Source organism: Marmota monax, unplaced genomic scaffold, assembly GCF_021218885.2.
Source record: "Marmota monax isolate L192 unplaced genomic scaffold, Marmota_monax_Labrador192_F-V1.1 WCK01_AAM20220418_F8-fsc00019, whole genome shotgun sequence".
In the NCBI taxonomy this organism is placed as follows: domain Eukaryota; kingdom Metazoa; phylum Chordata; class Mammalia; order Rodentia; family Sciuridae; genus Marmota; species Marmota monax.
In genome coordinates this window covers 16,373,092-16,397,877 of record NW_026695242.1, presented here as the reverse complement: position 1 = coordinate 16,397,877, position 24,786 = coordinate 16,373,092, and the positions used below count along the sequence as shown (strand labels likewise).

Here is a 24,786-nt window from a genome sequence, read left to right as displayed (position 1 = left end):
CCAATTTGAGTAAACAAACGGTGACTGCTGAGACAAGCTTCTAGGGCTGTCTGCTAGTGCCTCAGGGAACAATACCCAGGGCCCATGTGCGCCCTCCCTTTCCCAAGGCATTCTCACCAATTGTATCCTCTGCCACGCTTGAACTTGACGGTAAGCACAGTCTCCAGGAAGAGCAAGAGGTTGAGCAGCGCCAGCAGCCAGTACCATGGATCTCCCTTCACCTTCGTCACTCGCCAGACCCCGACCAGGGAGTGCAGCACAAACAGCAGCCTGGTGACGAGGTCGTTGAGGAGGACCAGTCCCTCCATGCCTGCCCTTGCGCTTGGCCAGAGGCACCTCGCCTGAACCCTGCGGACCCTGCTAGAAGCGCCCAGAGCCCGCTGATGGGTAGGAACTTGACAGCACTGAGACCTGATGCTGCTGTCTTCCCTCCTCACCCTCCCGCGACCAATGCCGGTAGGATAGGAGAGCGTGACTCGCCCCTCCCCCCAAACTTCCTGAGAACTCTTCAAAGAGGGGAGAATCCAAACCCAGCTTTTCCAGACTGCTGGGTTTTGCAGAGTGCGGGGCTGCGCCGCTCAGGCTCCTGGGCGTTATTTTGCAGCTCCACTCATCCCCCTCCCAATCCTGGGGCAAATCTCCATCACCATCACCCTGCTCTATCCCCACCCCCAGGCCTCCGTGGGGTCCACAAGAATTTCCCCCACTCTGAGGAGCTGTAAAGAAGAGGGAGGTGGACAGAAGGTCAAGGTGCTGCATAGCAAGATGGGGCGAGGCGGGAGGAGAGAGGGGGCGCCCCTCTGGCACCTCCTCTTTACTTTTCCACCAAAGTACTCTTTAATTTACTCCCACGTTTCACAGGAACATGCTCTCAGGGTGATTCGAAGCTAGCATGCTGGAAAGCCAAAGAATCTGCTGTCCATGCAGTTTTAGAAACACAGCAGCGCCTGCCCAGTTTAAAGAATTGAAACTTTCCAGGACCAGACAAAGTCAGCAGCTCTGGGCTGTCCTGGAGCTTCTTACATCTCCTTCAGCGCAAGGGTGACCCTGGTCACTTACTCTTCCAATGCTTTCATTAAAACAGATAATTTGGCGCTGGGGTTGTGGTTCAGCAGTAGAGTGCTCGCCTCACACGTATTCAATCCTGGGTTCGATTCCCACCACCACATAAAAGTAAATAAATAAAATGAAGGTATTCAATGAAGGTCCAACTACAACTAAAAAATAAATATTTAAAAAACCAGAGATAATTTTTATTATGCCATCCCTGACTCCTACCACTATCCCTAACCCCTTGAGGGTGGGGATGGAGTGGTGCAGCAAAAGGGCAGAGGGGAAAATGAGGGAGAAGAAAGAAGATAAAGTCAGGAATGAGATTAAGAGGTGAGATTCCTGGAAGGGAGACCTGCACTCTTGAGATCAAGGACCCTTAAGTTAAATTCTGGTCTTTCCAGCATCCAAGGCAAAGTAGAAGCTTAAGTCAGACTTTCCTAAATCACCTTCATGATTTCTATTTGTTTGTTTGGTGTGCTGTTATTTGTGATACTATTTACTTAACATTTTTCTTTAAATAAACTTTTTTTTTTTACTGAAATCTATTTGTTGTAAAAAGAAACTTTACATCATTTGTAAATGGAAACCCAGTACAGTTGTCTATAGATGGAAGGTAACTGCAAAATAATAATAATAATAATAATAATAATAATAATAATAATAATAATACAATGGACTAAGTTGTTAAAAATATCATTAGGTATTCTTGTCTCCAAAGCTCTGTACCTCAGATTTCTTTTCTTTGTTATAAATGGAGATTTTAAAAAATGATAGTTAGATTACTACCAAGCAGGAATGCTCTGTTGTCCACATTAGTAACATTGAAATAAAAACACATGGAGAATATCTTTTCTAGTTAGGTTTATTCAATTTAAAACTATGGTATACCTCAAGTCAAAAAACTATGAGTTATTTGATTATCTCTATTAGGTGAAAAAGAAATCAAACTGCTTAGAGAAAATGTAGAAGCTATTTTTGGTACTGAGATCTGTAAGAATTTATTTATTTACTTTTCCTATGGTCTGTATTGTTTCACAATATCTTGCAGGAAACCCTGCAATGATTTGTGTGTGTGTGGGGGGGTGTTTATTATAGTGCTGCTCAATATAAACTGATAGCAGTGAGCATATTCAAGGAAAAGGAAGTGGAGAGCATGGTAGACAAAGGTAGCAGAGGCAGCAGCAGGGTGTAAAGATCAAAGATCCAGTGCCCACCAAGTAGCCTCTGGGAATGCTGACTCAGTCACTTAGGAGTGTTGTAGTTTTTATTGCCCTCTTGTAGCTTTTATTCCTCTGTGTGTTAATCAGCTTTCTGTTGCTGTAACAAACTACCTGAGAAAATCAATTTAAGAGATGAAAGAGCCAGGCCTGGTGGCACATGCCTGTAATCCCAGTGGCTCTGGAGGCTAAGGCAGGAGGATTACAAATTCAAAGCCAGCCTCAGCAATTTAGCAAGGCCCTAAGCAACTTAGCAAGACCCTGTCTCTAAATAAATAAATAAAATGAAAAGGGCTGGGGATGTGGTCAGTAGTTAAGCACCCATGGGTTCAAATCCTGGTTCCTTAAAAGAAAAAAAGGATGAAAGATTTGCTTTGGCTCATGATTCCTGAGATTTCAGTTCATGGTTAATTGGTTACTTTGATTCTGGGCTTGTGAGAAGACTGAATTTCATGGCAGAGAGGGTATGAAGGATCAAAGTTGCTCACCTAATGGCAGCTAGGAAGGGAGAGAGAGTGAAGATGAGATGCAGACCCCAAGGGCACATTCTTAAAGACCTCCTTCAATTAGCTCTTACCACCCACATTTCCTATCACTTCCCAATAGTCCACTTATTTATAAACTCATCAGTTGATTAATTCACTGATGAGGTCAGAACTCTCAGGATCTAAGCACTTTCCAAAAGACTCACATCTGAACATCACTGCATTAGGCACCAAGCTTTCAATACATGAGCCTTTGGGTTACATTCCAGAGGCAAACCATAACACCCAGCTTCCTCATTTGCAAACCATAACACCGAGGTTCCTCATTTGCGAATTGGTAGATAGTAAGTAGATGCTAAGTCTATCTACTCATAGGCTCACTAGGGGACCAGATATATTCATCCATATAAAGTGTCTGACAGGTATTATTTGTTAGAAATTGGAGATTATTGCCAGGACCAAAACAAACAAACAAAAAATTAGTCCAGAGAGCTATTCTGAGAAAAGGACAAATAGGAATAGAACAGACAAATGTGTCATTCCCAACGCATGTCAAAACCTTTCAGCAGGACCCTACTAAGAGCACATTCAGAACTGAACAGGATGGGTTTGCTACTTTTTTTTATAAAGGGAAGCACATTTCAAGGGGACCCATGAGTGTGTCAACAAGAAGGTTTTAGAAAGGTAAAAAGTTTTAGAAATGACTTACTAGAAAGTATTGGCTTTGACTTAGGCAATGTTAAGGCTTAAGATAATAGAACTATAGATTGTATGCTTTCAAAAATGGACTTAATTTTATGATTGGTGGTCTTGATAAATTTAATTTAGATAAGGGAAGGTTGGTCACTTCTGTGGTTTGTACAATATTCATGTTTTGATTGTGTTCAGTCATGACTATGAAGCAGACTTATTTGTGTCTTTATCCACAACAATCACACTGTTGACCTTGCCTGATGTTAAGTGAACATGTTGTATTCAAGAAGAGGATTCCAAAGCCAGACTGATGGTACCAGAGCAATGCCTGCTGTCAGGAGTTCTTTTCTCTTTCTCACGCCTGTCAGGAAGAGCTCCTTAGGAGGAGTGCAGAAAAGAAAGAAGGAGGTTAATCTGACATCTTCCAAACATCTTTGCAATTCTCTGTTTTGAAGGATTCGATACAGTATAGCTTCTGTTGTCTCTGGATCTGAAAAACAAAAACTATCATTAAAAAGAATATAAAGGTTCTTTCTTTTTAATTTTCTCCTAAGCCCATTTACAAGGACTGGAGGCTTTGAGAAATATCTTGAGATCTTCAACCTAATAGCCCAGTAATATTTAGAAAAGAGGGAAAAATTGTAATTGTTATTTTTTTAAAAAATCCACACTTCTTGAAAAAGCCATCTCAGCAGCATGCACCCAGCTCTTGAGGTTACACTAAAGCAGAACTTGGTCAGACCACTATCTCATGAGGAAACATCACCAGATTTTTCTTCCTTTCCCAGGACAAAGTGGGCATCATCACTGTCAGGCTTCTTTTCAAATTAGGGTGATTTGAGTTGCAAGAAAGATACTTTCCTGTGCTAGCTCAAGTAAAAGTAGTAGTTTTTGGAAAGCAACGTGTGATCTAAAAATGGAACTAGACTCCTTAGAATTAAGAACAGGAAGTATAATAACAGGACCTTGGCCATCTAGAACTGGAAGCCAACTCAAGTAGCACCAGGGATCACATGAGTACTGTTTGTGGATCTTTGTAATAGCAGCTCTCTGACGTTGGCTTCTAGCCAATTTCTCCATGCTGAGTTCAGGTTCCTGAGAAAAGAACTTCAACTGACTTCCTTTAATTTTAGATACCAGGTCACATCATAAATTACTGCACTGGCAATCAGTGGACCTCAGTGTTTTCACTGGCCATCCCCATGCAAAGACAAGTTTAGTGTTGCTAGATTCTGGGTAGAGTTTGAACAGGAGACAAATGGGACATCATAGGCATGTTGAACAGCTTGCCTAATACCATCCAGCTATGAGCTGACATGTACATACCCTACACCTACAATGCCAAAGATGCCCCTAACCAATTCTATCTAAACATTGGCATACAATTGTCCACCCACCTATGGCTTTCAACAGAGATGCAATTCAGTCACATCTATCCTATGGCTACCCAAGCTGCAGGTTGATCTCAGAAGCTGTAGTCTTCTGATGATCCTCATTCTTCTCTTAGCTCCTTTATTATCCTATTCAGACATCACCCTTACGTGTGTGTGTGTGTGTGTGTGTGCATGTATGTGTAATACCATTCATGGAAAACATCAATCACTATAGGCAAGTGCAAGTCTATTCCCCAGAGGAATTTTTCATCACTAACACTTTCCATTTTTATTTTTTCTAGTGATTAAAATTATACTTTAAAAATAGCTGGGGGTGGTGGCACACGTCTATAATTCTAGTGGCTTGGGAGGCTGAGGTAGAAAGATTTCGAATTCAAAGCCAAGGACCTAAGCACCTTAGTGAGATCCTGTCTCTAAATAAAGTATTTTAAAAAGGAGAGGAGATATGGCTCAGTGATTAAGTGCCCCTGGGATCAATCCCAGTACCAAAACAAATAAACAAACACATTTTATATTCCTTTATTCATTTACCAACTTATAGAACTCTTGACTTCTTTGTTTGAAATTGGAGAGAATCCACTACTCCCACAACACCTTCTTACTCATTCTCCATTATCTAAATCTTGCCAATCATGCTCTCTATATCAGTAACATTCTAATCTCTTGTTAATTGACGTTAAAATTTGAAGATCAAAAAGCTATTAAAATATATAATTAGTTCTCAATGTATATTTTTAGATATAGTGTGTTTGCCCCTGAACTTTGAAAACATTTCTCCATTATGTTCTAGAATCCAACATAACTAAAAAGTCTGATCATTTTCTTTTTGTAAATAAGTACTTTTTAATATCTAGTATTTTCAGGATTTTTTCTTTATCATGGAGTGCTTCTTATTTGACCCTGCCTACATATTGGACTTTTTCTTAATATATCCTCCCTAGTGTCATACTCTGTTGTATCTTTAGTTAAGTTGAATCAATCTTCTTTTGTAACTTCTTTTATTATTTCTTCTCTATTGCTTGTTTTCTCTTTCTGGGATACCTTATATTTTTTACTTTCGTCTTTTTCATCTATATTCTATTAGTTTTTCTTTAATGTATCATCTGGATGTCTAGCTTAGTTTTCAGATTATTTTATGGTTGAGTTCCATCAGTGATTTTTTGTCACCTTATTTTTTCAACAAGCCTTAATTATTAATTACTGCCTCATTTTCCACAGTAGCTTATTCTTGTTTGGGAGATACCAATAACTTTTCAAGTATCTTGAGGAAACATATAGTTTTTAATTATTCCATCTTCCTGAACTATTTGTCTTTATTTTGTCAATTGCTTGGTGTATTCAAATCCAACCTTCACTTTTAGGGTTTTATAATCTAGTGATCTTCAGATAATTTGATAATTCTTTGTTGTCCACTCACATTTACAAATCAGGGACTAGGCTGGTGGTAGGGCATATGTGAAACAGTTATTCTCAGTTGCTGTTGGTTTACTGAATGTACTGTGGTCCTTGGAATTAGGGCAGAGACCACTTATCAGGTTTGCTTTCCTGTGGAGTGCAATGAGGAGAAACAGGTAGGGGTGTTGAGAGAAGGACAGTCTTCTGATAGTAGGTACTTGGTGTATCTCATTGAGTCCTTGGTAGAACTGCTTGTGGTTCTCTCCTCTACCCCATTCCACAGTTTCTGGCTGCGTGAAGATCCATATCTATCCACAGGATACTCTGATTTTGTCTACACTCTTAAAAGGAGCCTCATCCCCCAACCCTTCCTTTAAAGAATAACCCTCAGATTTTAGTTGGAGGGAAAATATCACTGGGCAGTAGCGCATGCCTATAATCCCAGCAGCTCAGGAGACTGAGGCAGAAGGATTGCAAGTTAAAATCTAGCCTCAGCAACTTAGTGAGACCCTGACTTAAAATAAAAAAATAAAAACAGCTGGGGGGGTGTGTGGTTCCACTAAGTACTACTTAAGTACCCATGGATTCAATCCCTAATACCAAATATATATATATATATATATATATATATATATATATATATATATATATATATATAATACCAAATATATATATATATAATACCAAATATGTATGTATGTATATATATAATTGGTACCAACCTCTAATAGGAAGCAGAGATGATCTCCAACCATTTCTACTCTTCTCAATATAGTTACTTAACAAATAACTTGAACATTACTGCTCTTTGTACTTGCCAGTTAAGACTTGAGCTTCCTGGAGGCTCTAAAAAAAAGGAATTGTACTCAGCTCTGATATCTAGCCTGTTTTCTTCTGCTCTGGCTTCTCCACTGACCTAATTCTATCTGTATTCTGTCCTCCTGAAATTCCTCAAAATTTCCATCCCACCCATTCACCATTTCTAGCACTGCTTTTATTGTACCTTTCTGGGTTTTAAAACTTTTTTCCTGCCATTTCAAAGGGAGATTTAGCTCCTAGTTCACAAATTTGAAACAGAAAACTCACAAATTCCTTTACTGTTCTAGAATGCATAGATTAAATAGAAACTGTACTTATATCTATTTTGCATTGTGTATAATATGAAGACCAATAGAGCTTTAGTAAGCTAACTGTAATTGAAAATATTACTCTCATAAAAGAAGTAAAGGGCCAGGTGCAATGGTGCACACCTGTAATCCCAGAGACTTGGGTGGCTGAGACAGGAGGATCGCAAGTTGAAAGCCAGCCTCAGCAAAAGCGAGGTGCTAAGCAGCTCAGTGAGACACTGTCTCTAAATAAAACACAAAATAGGGCTGGGAATGTGGCTCAGTGATAGAGTACTCTGGAGTTCAATCCCCAGTTCAAAAAAAAAAAAAGTAAAGGTCAGTGTTAACTATCAATATTAGACATTTTGAAAACTAGAAAAATCTGAATGGCAGGTGGGGCATCTGGAGGAGGCTGCCTTCTTTAAGTCACCTTCTTCAAATGTTGGTTCTTAAGTGATAGGACAGTGAGCAAGTTACTTAATTTGTTGAAGTTTTGGTTTCTCATGGATAAAAGAATAATGGTAGTATTTCTGGTCTGCTGTTAGAATACATTGGTTGATATTTCAAAAGTCCTTAGAAGAATGCCTGAAACATAGCAAGCACTCAGTAAACATTTGCTGAATAAATAACTGAAGATATAAGTGAGGGTTGAGTAAACAACATCCCAAACAGAAATGTGTTATTTCTCAGCTGCTTCCATCACTGAGCCTTCTTCCAAAGCCAGCTGCTTGTAAACCATGGGCTAAAGAATAAAGCTAGTAAATTTCATTAGTATGAGCTCAATGTTTTCTTCCATTATATGAAGAATATCTTCGGTCACTAAAGACCCAGCCTCCTCTTCTGGATGATAAGAAAGACTGAAAATGCTGATTTTTTACTACTATGAATAGTGTGAGGCTCTTCTATCAGGATAGCTGATATTACAATTTTGGCTTTAGAGTCATATGGCAGGGTTTGAATCTGGGCTCCCATTGTAGGATGACTGTGGCCCCCCATTCATTCATGGAAGCCCTAAACCCCAGCATCTCAGACTGTATGTGGAGATGAGGTCTTTAAAAAAGTGATTAAGTTAAAATGAGACCTTGTTCTACTACCGAAAATTTAAAAAAAAGGAAACAAACTAAGACTGGATACTTTGTATAATTTATATAAAAACCAAGAAATGTGTTTTTCATAATTCTGAAGGTTCTGGAGACTGGGGAAGTCCAAGACTGAGACACTCAAAAATTCAGTTATCTTATGAACGCTGCCTTTTCCAGAGGGGAGGACACTGAGTTCTTAATTGACAGAAAGCAGAAGGCAAAAGGGATGAATGAATTGCCCCATCCAGTAGAGTCTTGTAGCCTAACCACCTCTGAATGGTCCCACGCCTTAATACTATCACGTTGTCAAGATCTGAATTTTGGAAGGAACACATTCCAACCATAGTAGCTCCTTAGGGTAGGTCTCATCCTATCTGAGAGGCATCCTTATAGGATGAGGAAGTTTGAACATCCAAAGAGATGCCAGGGATGTCCAGGCTTAAAGGAAAGAGGAGTGGAGACACAGGGGGAAGGTAGGTATCTGCAAGCCAAGGAGAGAGGCTCATAAGGAACCAAACCTATAATAACTTCATCTTGAAACTTTAGCCTCCCAAATATAGGAAAATAAGTTTCTTTTGGCTAAGCCTCACAGTCTATGTATTTTGTTATTACAGCCCTGGCAAACTAATATAGCTCCAAACATATGATTTGCATAAGCTTGTGTGAGTTTCTCTCTCTCTCTCTGGGCCTCAATTTTCTCATCTAAAGAATGAAGACATTAGTAGTATTTAACCTGCAGATTTTTGAGGATGAAGTGTGATCATCATTTAGCACAAAGTCTGCCTTATATTGAGGGCTAAATATGTTAGCTGCTATTATTACTAAAATTCTAACTTTATTATAACAATATATAATTTTTTGGGTAATATATTTGTAACGGCTGCAATAATTGTTCTAGTTGTAATTGTCTCCAGAGAGATAGTTATCAGACCCTCTCCCTATCTGATTGAAAAATGAGCAACTTTGTAAAACACACAATATATATCTTTTTGTACTCACAAATCTGTTTTACACATGAGGAAATAAGCTATTAAATGATTTTGGGGGTCAGGTACAAAGACCTGAATCTTTAAGAAAATAAGTATGACTATCTAACCTAAAATAATTAATTTGAAAAAAGAAAAGATCATTTTAAACATAAATTAAATCATGATGTTTACTTTGTGTACTTTTTTGTTTATTACTTGATTGGTTGGACATTTTGATCAGAATTTGTTAAAAAAAAATGCCTAGGGTTATAGCTACAGTATGAAGATAACATGAATCATAGACTCACATACATTGCTAAGCACAGGAGCATTCAAGTGAATTTACACTAGAAAGCACTGTAAGCTGCTTCTTCTTATAAATGTTTCTTTTATGTCTAATTTAGAGGAGGTGATCAGGAAGTTCTCTGAAGAGCTCAGCAGGTGACAGGCACAGCACCTTAGCTACAACCCCAGATTCAAAGTATTCTATAGTAAAAACAGAGTGGAGGATACCAGCCTTATTCATTTCATGATCATTAAAAGAGTCACATGAAGTAATAAATATTAAATGCTTTGTACATTGAAGTCAAGATTAATATCACCAGTGATAAATCATATCGATAGCATGTACCTGTGACATAATGTGATGAGAATGGCATTCTAACTAGGCAAACATCCTCCTCCAAACATATAACCTCAGTTTATTGTTTAGTTTTTCATTGCTGTGACAAAATACTGGAGAAAATAAACTTATAGGAGGAAAAATTAATTTCAGTCTTCAATCCTCAAGTCAGCTGACTCCATCATTTTTGTGACTATAGTAAGAAAGAATGTCTTGATGAAAGGATATGGTGGGATAAAGTTACTGATCTTATGGCAACCAGGAAGCAGAAAGGGAAAGACAGAGCCTGGGGGGTGGGGAGAGAAAGGAGAAAAGAGTAGAGATAAGATATACTTTTCCAGGACAGACTCCCAGTGACAAGCTTCCTTCAATTTTGCCCCACCTCTTACAGTTTACACCACTTCCCAGTAATGCCACCAAATTAGGAATCAATCCATTGATGAGGTCAAAGCCTTCATGATTAAATCACTTTCCCAAAGGAAAATGCCTGCTTTAGAGACAAGCCTTCAACACATGAGCCTTTGGGAAACATTCCAGATCTGATCTGTTACAGTCTAACCAAGAGGAAAACATCAAACCCAAATTGAGGAACATTTTGCAGGATAACCTACCAGTACTTCTCAAAACTGTCAAGGTTACAAAAAATAAGCAAAGACAGAGAACGTCTCAAGGACCAGAGGAAATCAAGGAGACATGGTGAGTGAAAGTAATATGATGACTAGGATGGAATCCTGGAACACAAAAGGACATTAGTGGAAACACGGTGAATCTAAATATGGCCTGGAGTTTGGTTGGTACGTTAACAATAATAATCTAATGTTCGTTTCACATTTGTGACAAACATAGCATGATACTGTAAGATGTTAATAAAAGAGAAAATGAGTAAAGGGTATATAGGAATTCTGTATTATGTTACAAATTTTGTGTAAATCTTAAACTATTACAAAATTTAAAATTATATTATTGGAAAGTAAAATGATTTATAAAAAGCACAGTCCCTTGGTATCCATAGAGATTGGTTCCATGACCAGGATAGTAATATTCATGGATGCTCAAGTTCCTTCAAAAAAATACTATAGTATTTGTATATAACTTAATCACATCTCCCCACAAACACTTTTAAGTCATCTCTAGATTTATTTATAGAACCTAATACAATGTAAATGATATGCAGATTGCTATACTGTATTGTTAAGGGGATGACAAGAAAAAAAAAAAACTCTGAGCATGTTTAGTGCAGATGCAAATATCCTAAGTCTAATTACATAGTATGGAGTGAGATGTGCGGCAAGAAAGGCCCCAAAAACAAATGCTGGAGGGAAACAGGATCTGTGAAATGTCAGGAAGTCACAGCAGAGTATACCTACACACCATTTCATGTATATGGATACAGTGCAGAGCTTGGTAATTGGTGAATTCAAGTTTTGCTTTGTGGAACTTACTGGAATTTGTTTTTCCAAATATATTTGATCCATAGTTAATTGAATCCAAAGATGAGGAACCCATGGACATGAAGGGGCAACCATAAAAGATTTTATTTGGTTATTTCATTTTATGTGACAGCAGCTTACAGATTTAAAACTCGACTTTAGAAATGGCAGGTAAAGGAAGTATCATGTGATATGCTAAGAACAGTTTGAGAATAATAGAATCAATTGTATTTCTGCTCCTTGCATTCAAGTAGTATGTTTTATTCTTAATGTCATTTAAAAAACTCATTGTCTTGGGACTGCAGGGTACAGAATTTGCTTAGTCTAATCTTCTGACTTTACAAACTGAGGCCCAGGAAAGATAAGTGGTTTGTGTACATGGCCTATTTGGGTTTTGTAGCTTTAAAAATGAGGAACAAAAGATATTTTTTATTGCACGGTACAAGAAAATATATGAGTAGGTATGTGTGGACATGTATATATGAATACACACATATATATTTAGTAAAAAATAAGATGTAAAAGTATGAGAATTTTCTTCCGTGGATCTGTAATCTGTCTTCTTTGTATTTTCTGTTTTGGTGGTGTTCTTGTCTTATAGGGCTGGGGACTGAACTCAGGGCTGCACACATGCAGGGCAATCGCTCTACCATTGAGCTACACCCATACAGCTAGTCTCATTTGATTTTTGTTTTCAATCTAGAGTATTAAGGAAACACTCTTGTATGTGATAGATCTGCATTAGACATTGGTGATTTATAGGCAAAAAACAAATGCTGGAGAGAAATAGGATCTGTGAAATATTGGGAAGTCACAGCAGAGTATACCTACACAAGTGGACTCTGGTCCCTCAACTGAGGACCTTGCAGCCTGGTGTAGGATGCAAACACCTAATCATCTTCACGGTAGAATGTTATAAACACAGCAATAGAGATCTTGTGCTGGGAACGTCCAAGGAGAGTCACCCAACCCAACTAAGGGACTGTCCTTAAGAAACCCTTCTTGGAATATTGACAGCATGAGATGCCTCAAAAGATGAGTGGGGAGTTAGCCACGTGGAGAGGAAGAGGAAAGGAGAAGGAAATTGTGTCCTCTGCGATTGCAGGGAGAGAGGAAGGGTGTGAGCTTAGATAAGATGAGGACTGAAGGGAGACAGGAAATTGGCATGGATCAGACCTGATGACTTCAGCCATCACAGCAAAGTAAGACTGGAGGCCATGTGCTGAGAGTAAAGGGTGGGTTCGGACGGAGACCCTGAGGAGAGGGCTAAAGACTTGTGCTTCTCTCTGAGGGAAATAGAGTGGAATCCAAGCAAAGGTAGATAAAGGGTTAATGAACAATTCTGAGCTGGATTGACACCAGTGTATAAGAATGTGCCATTTCCTCCAGCAGGCCTCAGCTGGCCATGGGTAGAGAAAGTGGATCTGATCCTAACGTTTATCTGGGATTCCATTTTATTGGTCAGAGTCAGCAAAGTGTGAGAATCTAAAGGAACCAAGGATGCTACTGTCAATTGTTCCAATATGAGATGTAAAGTCCAAGACAGGTGGGGCAAAAAAGGGAAATGGAGGAAGTTCACATATTCAAAGAAAATAGAGACGGCACGAAATCCAGTGTCTCTATAAGGTTAAGAAAAAGTAATCTCTTGAAAATAGTTTGGTAAAAAAAGGATACTAACTCCTATGCAAAGCTTTTGAGTAAGTAAAAGGAGATACCTGGAGTGCTAAGAGAAGCATCGGACATTAAAATTAGGTGGCATGAACTCTGAAAGAGAGAAACACTTAGAAAAGGGCAGAAGCTCAATTGAGTGCCAAGAGAACACATCCTGGGATATTGAAGTCATTGGGGATGCAGGATTGCAAAGCAGAAAGAGATGAAAACACTCCAAAGAGAGGACATGGGGTGGGGATGCCTTTGGTTTAGTAACCGTGGATTGCAAAATGAGAGGAACAACTGGACTAGATCACCTCTGCTATGGCTGGAAGGTAGCAAAACAAGGTGAGCTCTGGGCTTTGGCATTAGGCTGACAGGAGTATGTAAGGACAGGCAAGTACATTAATACCTCTAAGCTTCCTCTTTCTCTTTTTGTTGAGCATCACTCTAAAAGGTTGCTGTGGCATTAGAGAAGGTGAATAATAACTCAAAGTCACTGGCTTTTTCTCAACTTCATTGCTGAGGGTCCTAAATGGTCGTGCTAGTTTGTGCAAGGCTCTCACACAGTGGATGGAAAGCTAATGTCATCCTCATGGCAAGTGGGCAGGGCATTAGTAAGTATCTGTTGTGGCTAAGGTTTGAAAAATCAGCACATCGAATATTCAAGCCTACTTTGAGAATAAAAAATGGCGGAGGTCAACATCCCAAATCACTAATCCTAAAAATAATTCCCCTTTGAATTTAATTGTTTTCAAAGAGCTAATCTATTGCCTTAGGTTGGAAGGAGGCAAATGTATACCCAAAAAATAAGTAGAGATCAATGAAGCTGAATTGAATAAGGTTCAAGAGCGAAGAGATAAAGAGAACCTGGATAGAGGCAAAGTTATTAAGCGAACTCAATTGAATTCCATGGCCCTGGGCTTGGATCGAGTTTATGAAGCAGGGGCCATTTATGAGATCCATGGCATCTTTAGTTCTCAATATGTATAACATGCTGGTTATATTTATAAAATAGAATCATAACTACATCTGGAAATTTTACATAAAAATTAAGGTTGACTTACATGCCAGCTTGATTTATATTCCCTGATAAGATGGTAAAGATTTATTTTACTTTGCACTCTTACAGCTTAGATTATTATTCATACTTTATTTTGCAAATTGGTGGTAACCCAACTGCAGCCAAATCAAGAGTTCATGTGCCAAGTTTTGGTCTGAACAAGTTTTGTATCCAATATACACTTGGCCACAAAAAATAAGAAGATAGAATAATAGGAGAGAAAAGAAAGTGTTTTATGCATTCTGAGGTTAAAAACAGATGTGAGTAGGGTCCTCCTGGAGTGTGGCTAGTTAACATCTGGTAATCCCTAATGCATTTCACTGTCCATTTGTAAGTTTCCCCTCATGTTTAATATCAACAGCTATTCAGTAACATGGTGAGTTGCACAAAGAATAAAATTTATAGATATCAAAGACAAAGCCAGAAAATTACTCTGTTCTTGGCATCCATCCTTCCTGGGCAAGGACTACATATTTTCTTTCTGCCGATGCTATGTTTAATAAAGCTATGCGATTGGTTAGATTTTGATTTAGCCGAATGTGTTTTGTTTGTTTCTTTTTTATGACTCAGTGACAAAAGGAAACATAAAACCTTCTGCTTACTTTAATCAGAGAACTCTGGCTTCTTTCATGTAATTTGAGCAAGGATTGAGAAAATATTCTCAGAAGGACTCCTTGTGATCGTAGTGGTGGGAGGAAGGTAGATAGTTTAGCCTATTTCTTCTCCTAGCACATAATCTGTCTGATTTCTCTTTTCCTTTCAAACCACTCTTTTCTGCAAAAGCAACTCCCACGAGTTAGAGTTCATGAAAATTTGCAAAGCAGAGAAGAATTATCTGTGTTTTTGACCACAAAGATTTAAAATATTGAGGGTCATGCTGAAAATGTCTTAGCAAAACTGATGAGGAAGAAGTTATGGTTCCCATTACCAACTGTAACAATTAGTTAGGCACAAGAGTGCAGAATTGTAATCCCATCTACTCAGGAGGCTTGGGTGGGAGGACTACAGATCATAAGTTCGAGGCCAGCCTGAGCAATTTAGCAAGACCCTGTCTCAAAATTTAATAAAGATGGGGGAGTGGACGTGGTGATGTAGCCCAGTGGTAGAGCAGTTGCCCAGCATGCACAAGGCTTGAGTTCTATCCCCAGTACCAGTGAAAAAGAAGATTTTCTCCACCCTATCAACAATCTATATTTTATTATATAAATTATTAGTAAGCTAGACATCACTTTGACAACAGGCTGACCACTGAATTGATCAATTATTAAATAAGTTAGAGATGCCAACAAGGTATCAATACATATGCCTACTTATGGTAACTGCCAATAATACCAGGTATTAGAAGAATTGCAAAGCCCTTCACATCTCAGTGGGAAAGTGTCTTGGTGGATTTCAGATGTCTTCCAGGGTAGTGGGAAGGGACAGTAGCTGCACGAGTACTCTTAATTGCTCTTCATGATTCAACCAAAGGAGTGTGTCATTAAAAGGTCTATTTCCAGTGTGGTGGTGCACATCTGCAATTCCAGTTACTCAGGAGACTAAGGCCAAAGGATCATAAATTCAAGGTCAGTTTCAGCAACTTTGTGAGACCCTGTCTTAAAATAAACAATAAAAAGGGCTGGGGGTGTAGGTCAGTGGTAGAGCCCTTGCTTAAAACACATAAGATATTTAGTTCAGTCCTCAATACAGGAAAAAAAAAAAACAATATGTTTCCTAAGGTTTAGGATTTCGTGGTGGGGGGAGTACTGTGGTTTGAACCACTGTCTTATGCATGCTAGGAAAACACTACCATTGAACTACATCCCCAGCCCAGGTTTTGGAATTTTTAATCCAAGATAAATGCACAATAATAAATACATGTGTCTGTTATGTAGTAATAGTACTAAACTCACTCACAGGATGGCATTTTGTATCTTTAAAAAATTTTTCTATATGCCATCCCATGAGTTACTAAAGTGATTCTGTGAGATTAAAAATGGGGTACATTTTTACATATGAGGAACTGGATGTCAGAGCAGGTAAATGATTCCCAGGAGGTCATTCAGCTACTAGGTTAGAGGATTTAGGAAATATTTATAGACACTTAGATATTTTGTAATCACTAAGCTTCTGACTCACATTAGGAGTCAGAAAACTGTAGGAACTATGGCTGACATTTTCTGATTCCTAAATTTTGCAACAGCAGAATATAAACATGACTAAATAGGAAACATTTACAATACACATGATTAAATGGCAAGTGAGAGATAGCTGGCCTTTGAAATGAGTGTCTATATTAGTCAGAATTCTCTAAAGAAACAAAATCAACAGGATTCTGCAAAATCTCCAGAGCCTAAATCCAGTTTAACTTTGAAGGCTGGTAGGCTGCCATAGAACCAGGAAGAGCTATGTGTCTCAGTTCAAAGGCCACCAGGCAAAAAAAAAAAAAAAAAAAAGTCTGTGTTTCAGTCTAAAGACTATTAGGATAAATCTCTTTTATTTGGGAGAAAGCCAGCCTTTTACATTTTGTTTGGTTCTTCAACTTATTGGGTAATGCCTCCCTACATTATGGAGGACAAGTTCCTTTATTCAATCTACCAATCAAAACATTAATCTCATCCAAACATTTTCACAGAAACATTCAAAATGATATTTGATACTCCATGACTCAGTCGAGTTATAACGTAAAGTTAACCATCAAAATTCCACTCTGTCAACTTGACTCCTTACATATCTCCTTAAATCATACATAATGTTCAAATTAAGGACAATTTCCAAGTCTTACTTCCACCACATGCTTTAACTATCCTTGGTACAACCAAAAACATGCCAACTCTTTCCCCAGAGGAAGATGCAAATTCCCTGAGGGATGTTTGCTCTTCTCCTTGACATCTCATCACTTAAGTGCTATTAAGGCAAAATGTTCTGAACTAAATTGTGCCCTCCTCACAAATTCATATGTCGAAGCCCTACCCTGAAATGTAATTGTATTTGGAGACAGGACTTTTGCAGAGGTAATTAAGATTAAAGGAAGTCATAATGGTGAAGCTCTAATCCCATAAGACTGGAATCCTTATAAGAAAAGACAATAGGCCCCCTCCTCCCTACCCCCTCTCTTCCTCCCTCCCTCCTTCCCACCCTCTATTCCTCCCTCTTTCTCTTTATGATCAGAGGAAAGACTATGCAAGGACATAAAGAGAAGACATTATGGAGGTACTTTGCAATCCAGGAAGAGACATCACTAGAAATCAACCCTGCTGGAATCTTGACTTTGGGACGTTCACCTCCATACCCATGCTATCTTGTCATGGCAGCCTGAGCTGACTAACACAATAGCTGAAGTATAACCTGGAGTATTACTCACTAGCATAGAATAAAAAAATCTATTTGAAAAGTATAAGTCCCATAATTATTTGCTTGTGTTTATCTTTTCTCTTAAATTTCCAGACTAGACAGAGACCTTAAATGAGGATTTAAAAATCAAAACAAACAACAACAAAAATAAAAAATCAGGATGTATTTTCCTGGCATTTCCAGAGATGGATCATAAATTCCTCTGTGTCTTAGGGGAAAGTTTCATCATGCTGTTTCAAAGCAGCATGATGAAATTGCCAATAGTTGGGGATGACTGGGAAAGAGAACGGGCAATCATCCAGTTTCTACTGAGCGCCTATCTTATGCTGAGCCTAAGAGACACAATAGGATAAAGGCAGACCAAGTTCTTACCTCTGGGTCATATTGTAGTAAGAGACCTACATTCTAGCAAGGGGATAGAATATTTCTTCCTCTGAAACTTTAAGATTATTGTAAGAAACTGATTTTTAAAAACTTATTTGGAGGTTGTAGCAGAAAGCACAACTATGTATATAAACGTGACTGGAAGATACTCTCACTGGACTGAAGAAATGTTCCATTTTCTATTTACCACTTCTGGCTATCAGCAAAGGTAGCAACTGTCATGCCTGGTTGCCCTATAATTTTCACATTGTCTACCAACAAAATTTTAAAAGACCTGGTTTACATCGGATAGGTTTGCAATCAAAGCATGCCTAAATGGTACACCAGACTAACAAAGGCAGTGTCTGAGCCAGCTTGGTGGTGCACTCCTGTAATCCCTGCAGCTTGGGAGGCTGACAGGAGAATCCTGAGTTCAAAGCCAGCCTCAGCAAAAGCAAGGTGCTAAGCAACTCAGTGAGACCCTGTCTCTAAATAAAATGTAAAGTAGGGCTGGGGATGTGGCTCAGTGGTCGAGTGTTCCTGAGTTCAATCCCCAGTACTACACCCACGAACAAACAAAAGGCACTGTCTGGAATATGCACACAGATGGGTTGGGGGGGGGAGGTGTGCACACGCATGTGTGTGTGTTTTCAAATCTATACTATACAATCAAATTTCAGAACCCTAATTTGTTGTAAGGCCACTCTTTGTAGGTAGATGATTTTCATTCTTTGAGTGACACTGGCTTTTTTTTTTTTACAAAGTTGAAGACAGCACTTGAAATATTTTTATTGTTAATGTAACACCTTCATGCTGTAAGTCCTAAAGAAAAACCGAACAAAGGGTGCTGTGTAGCAACACTAAGGTGTTTTCAATTTTTCACTGTACAGCATTCATAGATTTTGGAGATGACCTATGAAGCTGTAAATAAAAGCAATGCAATTTTTCTGTGAAACAATTTCTAAACTCTCCAAAAGGTGCGATGTTAGATTCATTTAATATATTGGTACAGACTTTCCTTGGGGAAACTAAGGTTGTGTGTTTTTTTTCTCCCTTTCTGAATCAAAAGTTGATAATGCAGAAATATTGCTCAAATATCATGACCACAGCATCTTTTATTTTTATTGAACAGCAGTTGTAGTTTGAAGAGTAACTTTCTTCAGAAAATTGCATAGCAATGGCTGTAACTATTTGGATTCTCCAAATTACCTAATGGAACAGGTAAGCTTCATGCTTTTAAAAATAAACCATAAAATTCTTTTATCTTTGAAATCTCTTACAGAATTTTCCAGCTTATAATATTTTGTATTCAGAAAAGCAAAAACAAAACCCCCACAAAATACTAAAAATATTTATATTGGGCATGAAATAGATTTCAGATCTTATTGTTTTACATTTTCAAAGCCCCTGATGTAGAAAAAAGTGAATGTTAACAAACCCCAAATCTCAGAATTATGCCAAGCTGTTATAACTTTTGTCAAGTTGATGCCATTCTAACAAAAGTAACAACAAATTCTCAAAAGTTGTGGCAGTGAGAGGATTGACAAATGGTGAATGGAAACAGTGGTGAGTGGATGAAAAGACAGTGGTTCTTTTGTAAGAGATTTAAGAAGCTCCAAAAATCATCAATTCAGCCCAAGTTTGAGGCAGGAACATTCAAGACAAAGATTACCAGTTTTTAAAACTACTAAGAGTTAAAAATTTAGTCATAGACATAAATATACTAAGTGGAAATAGCAAAAATTTATTTTAACATATGAAAGTCTTGGTATGACTGACCACATTAAGCTTTCACCATGTATCAAGGTCAGATATGAAGCTTGGGCATGCTGCATGGAAGGCAAATGACAGTCACCTTCCCCCACATTTCCAGCCTCTCAAAACCTTTCTTTTCCCATACACTCGAGTCCCATGGTATATGAAGTTCTGGAAAGATATTTGTCTTCAGAAAGAAAGAAGCTATTTCATCTTCCCTAAGCTACCCACTCTGCACTTTCCCAACTATTAGACCTGCCAATGTCCTCCAGGTTTCTTTGGGATCCATAAAAATAATAAAAATAAAAGGACTTGCATTCCACCTGCAGTACTATGTAGATCACTAAGGTGAAAAGGTTCCAATGGAAGACAAATGGCTGGAGAGACAAGGACAGGAGGTCAAGAAATCACTTACTAAAATTGATTAAGTATTCTGAATCTGTGGGTTAATCTCAGGTGAACCATTTGAATAGGGGAGAAAAGAGAGAGGTCTTGCACTCTCAGGCTGTTCTGGAACTTCTCCAACCTGAGTCACCCACATACTTTGGGTGAGTATTAAGGCCGGCCATGACTAGCGAACCAGGCACCCTGCCATTGTACATCTTCTGTAAGAATAAAATGGAGGAAGTTTATGGCATTTTCTTAATATCCTACAGAAGACAATCAAAGAGGAAAAGGGCAATGACAAGAGAGTGAAGCTATATGAGAAGCCAGAGTAAGAGCTGAGAATCTGTAGTCCAAGCACCTCCAGAGATGATCCTTGGGAATCTGCCGTATGGTACTTCCAGAGACAGTCATTTGGTAATCTGATGTTCAAGCACTTCCTGAGATATTCTCTGCAGTTAAGGGACTTCCAAAGATGATCATCTAAGAACAGGCAGTGTGCTACATAGTTTTTCATTGCTGTTAACAAAATAACTGACAATAACAACTTAAAGGAAGAAAGATTGATTTTGGCTCATGGTTTCAGAGGTTTCAGTTCATGGTTGGCTGTCTCCAATTCTTTGGTCCTGAAGTAAGGCAAAATATCACGGCAGAATGGCAGAAGGGTAAGACAAAGAATAGCTGCTTAGCTCATGACAGTTGGGAGGAGAGAGAGAGTGGGAGGGGAAGTAGAGAGGGGGAGGGAGGGAGGGAAGGGGAGAGAGATATAGAGAGAGATAGAGAGATAGAGATAGAGAGATAGAGATAGAGATTGATTGATTAGAGGATGCTGTGGCCAGGGACAAGATAGAGTCCCCAAGAGCATGCCCCCAGTGATCTACTTCCTCCACCATGCCCCACCTGCCTACCATTTCTACCTCTTCCTAGAAGTACATTCACATCATTAACCCAACAGATGGATATTCATATCATTAATCCAACAGATGGATTCATCCACTGATGAGATCAGAGCCTTCATGATCCAATCACTTCCCAAAAGTCCCACCTCTACACATTGCTTCATTGGAGAACAAACCTCAACACATGAGTGTTTTGGGAAATTTCATATCCAAACCATAATAAGCAGAACAGGAACACTGGGGATGGTCCATGGAAATCTGTAGTCCTGGCATTTCCAGAAATGGTCATCCAGAAATTCACAGTTCCAGCACTTCCACAGATCATCATCTGGAAATCTGCATCCAAAATACTTCTGGAGATGGTCATCCAGGAATCTGCAGTGATAGCATATTCAAAGATGAGCAGCCTGGAACTTTTGCAGATGATGGTCTGTTGCAGGGTCAGTGACTCTGCCACAGGACAGAGAGAGTGTCAGTTATATGTGGGACAAAGACCTGCTCTCAGAGACTTGAAAAAAACTATTTTGGTGACTTTATTTAGGAATTGTAAGCTGGTGAGTTTTGGGAACATTTAGGTTACTTTTGTCTTAAACTACATTAGATCAGGCTTATACATATGACTACAGAGCAAAGCAAGACTAGCATTGCAAATGTAATTTTTTTTCAAATATTTTTAGTTGTAGATGGAAGCGATACCTTTATTTTGTTTATTTAGTTTTCTGGGGATTAAACCCAGTGCTTCACACATGCTAGGCAAGCGCTCTACCACTGAGCCACAACCCCAGCCCACAAATGTAATTTTAACCCCTTATTGCCATCTTAATGGATCACTTGTTCCTTCTTTTGGGGAAGGAAGGTGGTTTGCCTCATTTTAATCAAGGAAAGCAATTGGTTAATCAATTATTAATTTTTAATTATTTTATATTTTAATTTTTAATTCCTTTAAATTAAATTCCTTTAATGCTTTCATATTTTTATACCAGAAGAAAGATCTCTTTTTTAAAAAAATTCTGTAATTCTTGTGATATTCCAAGTTGGTGAATTATTTCTTATGTCCTGAGGTCAGACCCATAGGTAATAGTTGAATTCTGGGAATATAAGGAGAAGGAGCAGAGAGTTGAGGACTGAGTCTTTGGGGATGCTCACAGTTAGGCAGTGGGAGTGACCCTAGGAGAAGTAAGAGTTCAAAGTCACCTGGCTTATGCAAAGGTCAATCAGCCTAGATGTCTACATTAAATAGGCAAAAACATTGATTCTATTTTTACTTGAAATACAAAAAAAGTCAACACACACACGTACACACACACATTCGTAAGTATCTATGAATGAGCAGTCTCCTCTCCATTTCTGTTTCTTCTCACCCTTTCTCTACACATACACACATGTACATATACTCACACACCACACTCTGAAATACTCTGCAGAATGTCTTATTGAATGAAAATCCACCTGAAAAGGAATATGTATGTTACTGTTCTATTAGCTAAGAAAGAAAAGCATATACATCTTCATTCTTATAGTTACAGAGTGTATATTTTATATTTTTTAATTCATCCAGGTGGGGCTCTCTTGTTGGGCATTTGAGTTGTTTTTAGTATTTTGAGATTACACAAATATTATTACAATAAATTGCCTTGTACATGTCTCCTTTCTTGTTTTTGCAAGTGAAATGTTGGGATACATTTCTAAGAGTGAGAGTGCCAATCATAGTGCAAATAAATGTGTGATTTTGTTAAATATTACCATTTGCTTTTCTTATATGTTGCACTTTTTCAGTTTCTACCAGCAATAAATAAGAATGATTATTCCCCTCATTCACACAATATGCAGTTAGACATTGTTTTTGTCAACTTATTGGTGAAAAATGATATTTCAATGTAGTTTAATTTCATTTGTTTTTATGAATCATGTTGTATATTTTTATATTTTTAATCTTATATAGAACATGTATAATTTAGCTCTTTAAAATCCAATTTACATAGTATCAATGTAATTCAAATATGTCAGTCTACCAGTGTAAATAGTCTGGAGTGGCTATTTTTGTGTCTTTCATACAGACACCAAAATAGACACCAAAATATGGAAATTGTTCCTTCCTCTTTGTAGCAATGATCTTTTACATCCTAGCATCTCAACTTCATGATACCACACACAGGGAATTAGATTTTTCCAAAATATTATATAGATTACATCCTTTTCCCAAGTTATAACCTCTTTAATTCCCTTCCAAATCATTACATATTCTTTTTTAAAAAAGTTTAATTAATTAATTAATTAATTAATTAATTCCAATTAGGTATATATGACAGCAGGATGCATTTTGATTCACTGTATATAATTGCAGCAAAACTTTTCATTTTCCTGGTTGCACACAATGTAGCATCACGCCATATGTGCATTCATACATGTACCTAGGGTAATGATGTCCATCTCATTCCACCATATTTCCTACTCCATGCCCCCTCCCCTCCATTCCCTTCACTTTGTTCAATCAAAGTTCCTCCATTTTTCTCATTCCACTCCCCACTCTATTATGGATCAGCATACACTTATCAGAGTGAACATTTGGCCTTTGGTTTTTTGGGGATTGGCTTACTTCACTTGGCATGAGATTCTCCATCTTCATCCATTTATCTGAAAATGCCATAATTTTATTCCCTTTTAATGCTGAATAATATTCCATTGTGTATATATACTACAGTTTCTTTATCCATTCATCTATTGAAAAGCATCCAGTTTGCTTCCACAGTTTAGTTATTGTGAATTGAGCTGCTATAAACTTTGATGTGGCTGTGTTAGCATAGTACGCTGATTTTAAGTCCTTTGGGTTTAGATAAAGGAGTGGGATAGCTGGGTGAAATGGTGATTCCATTCAAAGTTTTCTAAGGAATCTCCATACTGCTTACATATTCTTAATTCCATAATACATTTATGAAATCTCATATACCCAAAAAATATATCCCAAAAGAGCCAATCAAACCCAGTCTCTTCCTGGGCTCCTTGCATCAGCAACAAATTGAAAAATTTCTGTCCATTCATAATTTCCAGGCCTATAGTATGACTCTTTTAGTCTCATGGGTTTTCTTGACTTGACATTAACATTTTTCATAATTGATATAAGAAAGAAATTTCTACTTCGAAGCAAGATTTCAGTTTAGAAGAAAAATCGGTGTGGAAGAATGGTTGTTTTTTCAAAAGAACAAATTTAACTGGAAAGAAACAAGGATCTTGAGGAAGAGTACTCAGCCATGACTCATAATTCATGGCTCAAAGACACAAAAGTTGGTCAGCAGGCAACCTTTACCCTACTACAATTCATGGAATTTTATTCTCTTCATCAAAGAATAATCTTTCATTCTCAATGAGTCAAAGATGAAAGATATATTAAAATACTTTAGGATTATTAAGAAGATATTAAATGTTAAAAAGGATAGGCCAACAAAAGTACTTACCCTGAATAAACAATAGCAAATAACTCACAGATGACACAGACACCCTGAGACAGCTGACATTTAGATTTCAGAGGTCAATAAAGTTGCATTTTCTTATAGCCTCTAGTTTATTCCATTAGCAAATTCTACTTTCAAAATATGCCCTAAATCTTCAGAATTTACAACACTCTACTGTTACACCATGCTCTATTTGGACTTAATCACAACTTCTTAACTGATCTCTTATGAGCTTACCCTTACTCCACCTTCAACCTCTTGTCAGTTGTCAATGCTATACCCAGAGTGATGGTTTTGAAATGTAACTCAGTTTCTGCCATGCTACACTTCACACCTTCTGGTGGCCTGCTACAATACTCAGTTGTCACTCAAACCATCATCTGGAAGACTATATGATCATAATGCAGGCCCAGACTTCCTCTCCCCTTCTTTCTTGCTCATTCTA

The 24,786-nt window shown here is 38.0% G+C and overlaps 1 protein-coding gene across 2 annotated transcripts in view; it reads right to left on the bottom strand.

Annotated features, from left to right (window-relative positions):
- Positions 1-714, bottom strand: part of Tmem26 (transmembrane protein 26) — a 45,611-nt gene extending 44,897 nt beyond the window's left edge. The window contains exon 1 of one of the 2 annotated variants that reach the window (XM_046419851.2): positions 118-714. In XM_046419851.2, the coding sequence (XP_046275807.1) occupies positions 118-308 (191 nt within the window). In that variant the 5' untranslated portion in view covers positions 309-714. The remainder of the gene's footprint in view (positions 1-117) is intronic. The other variant, XM_046419852.2, reaches the window with a different exon arrangement.
- Between the last annotated feature and the right edge of the window lie 24,072 nt (positions 715-24,786).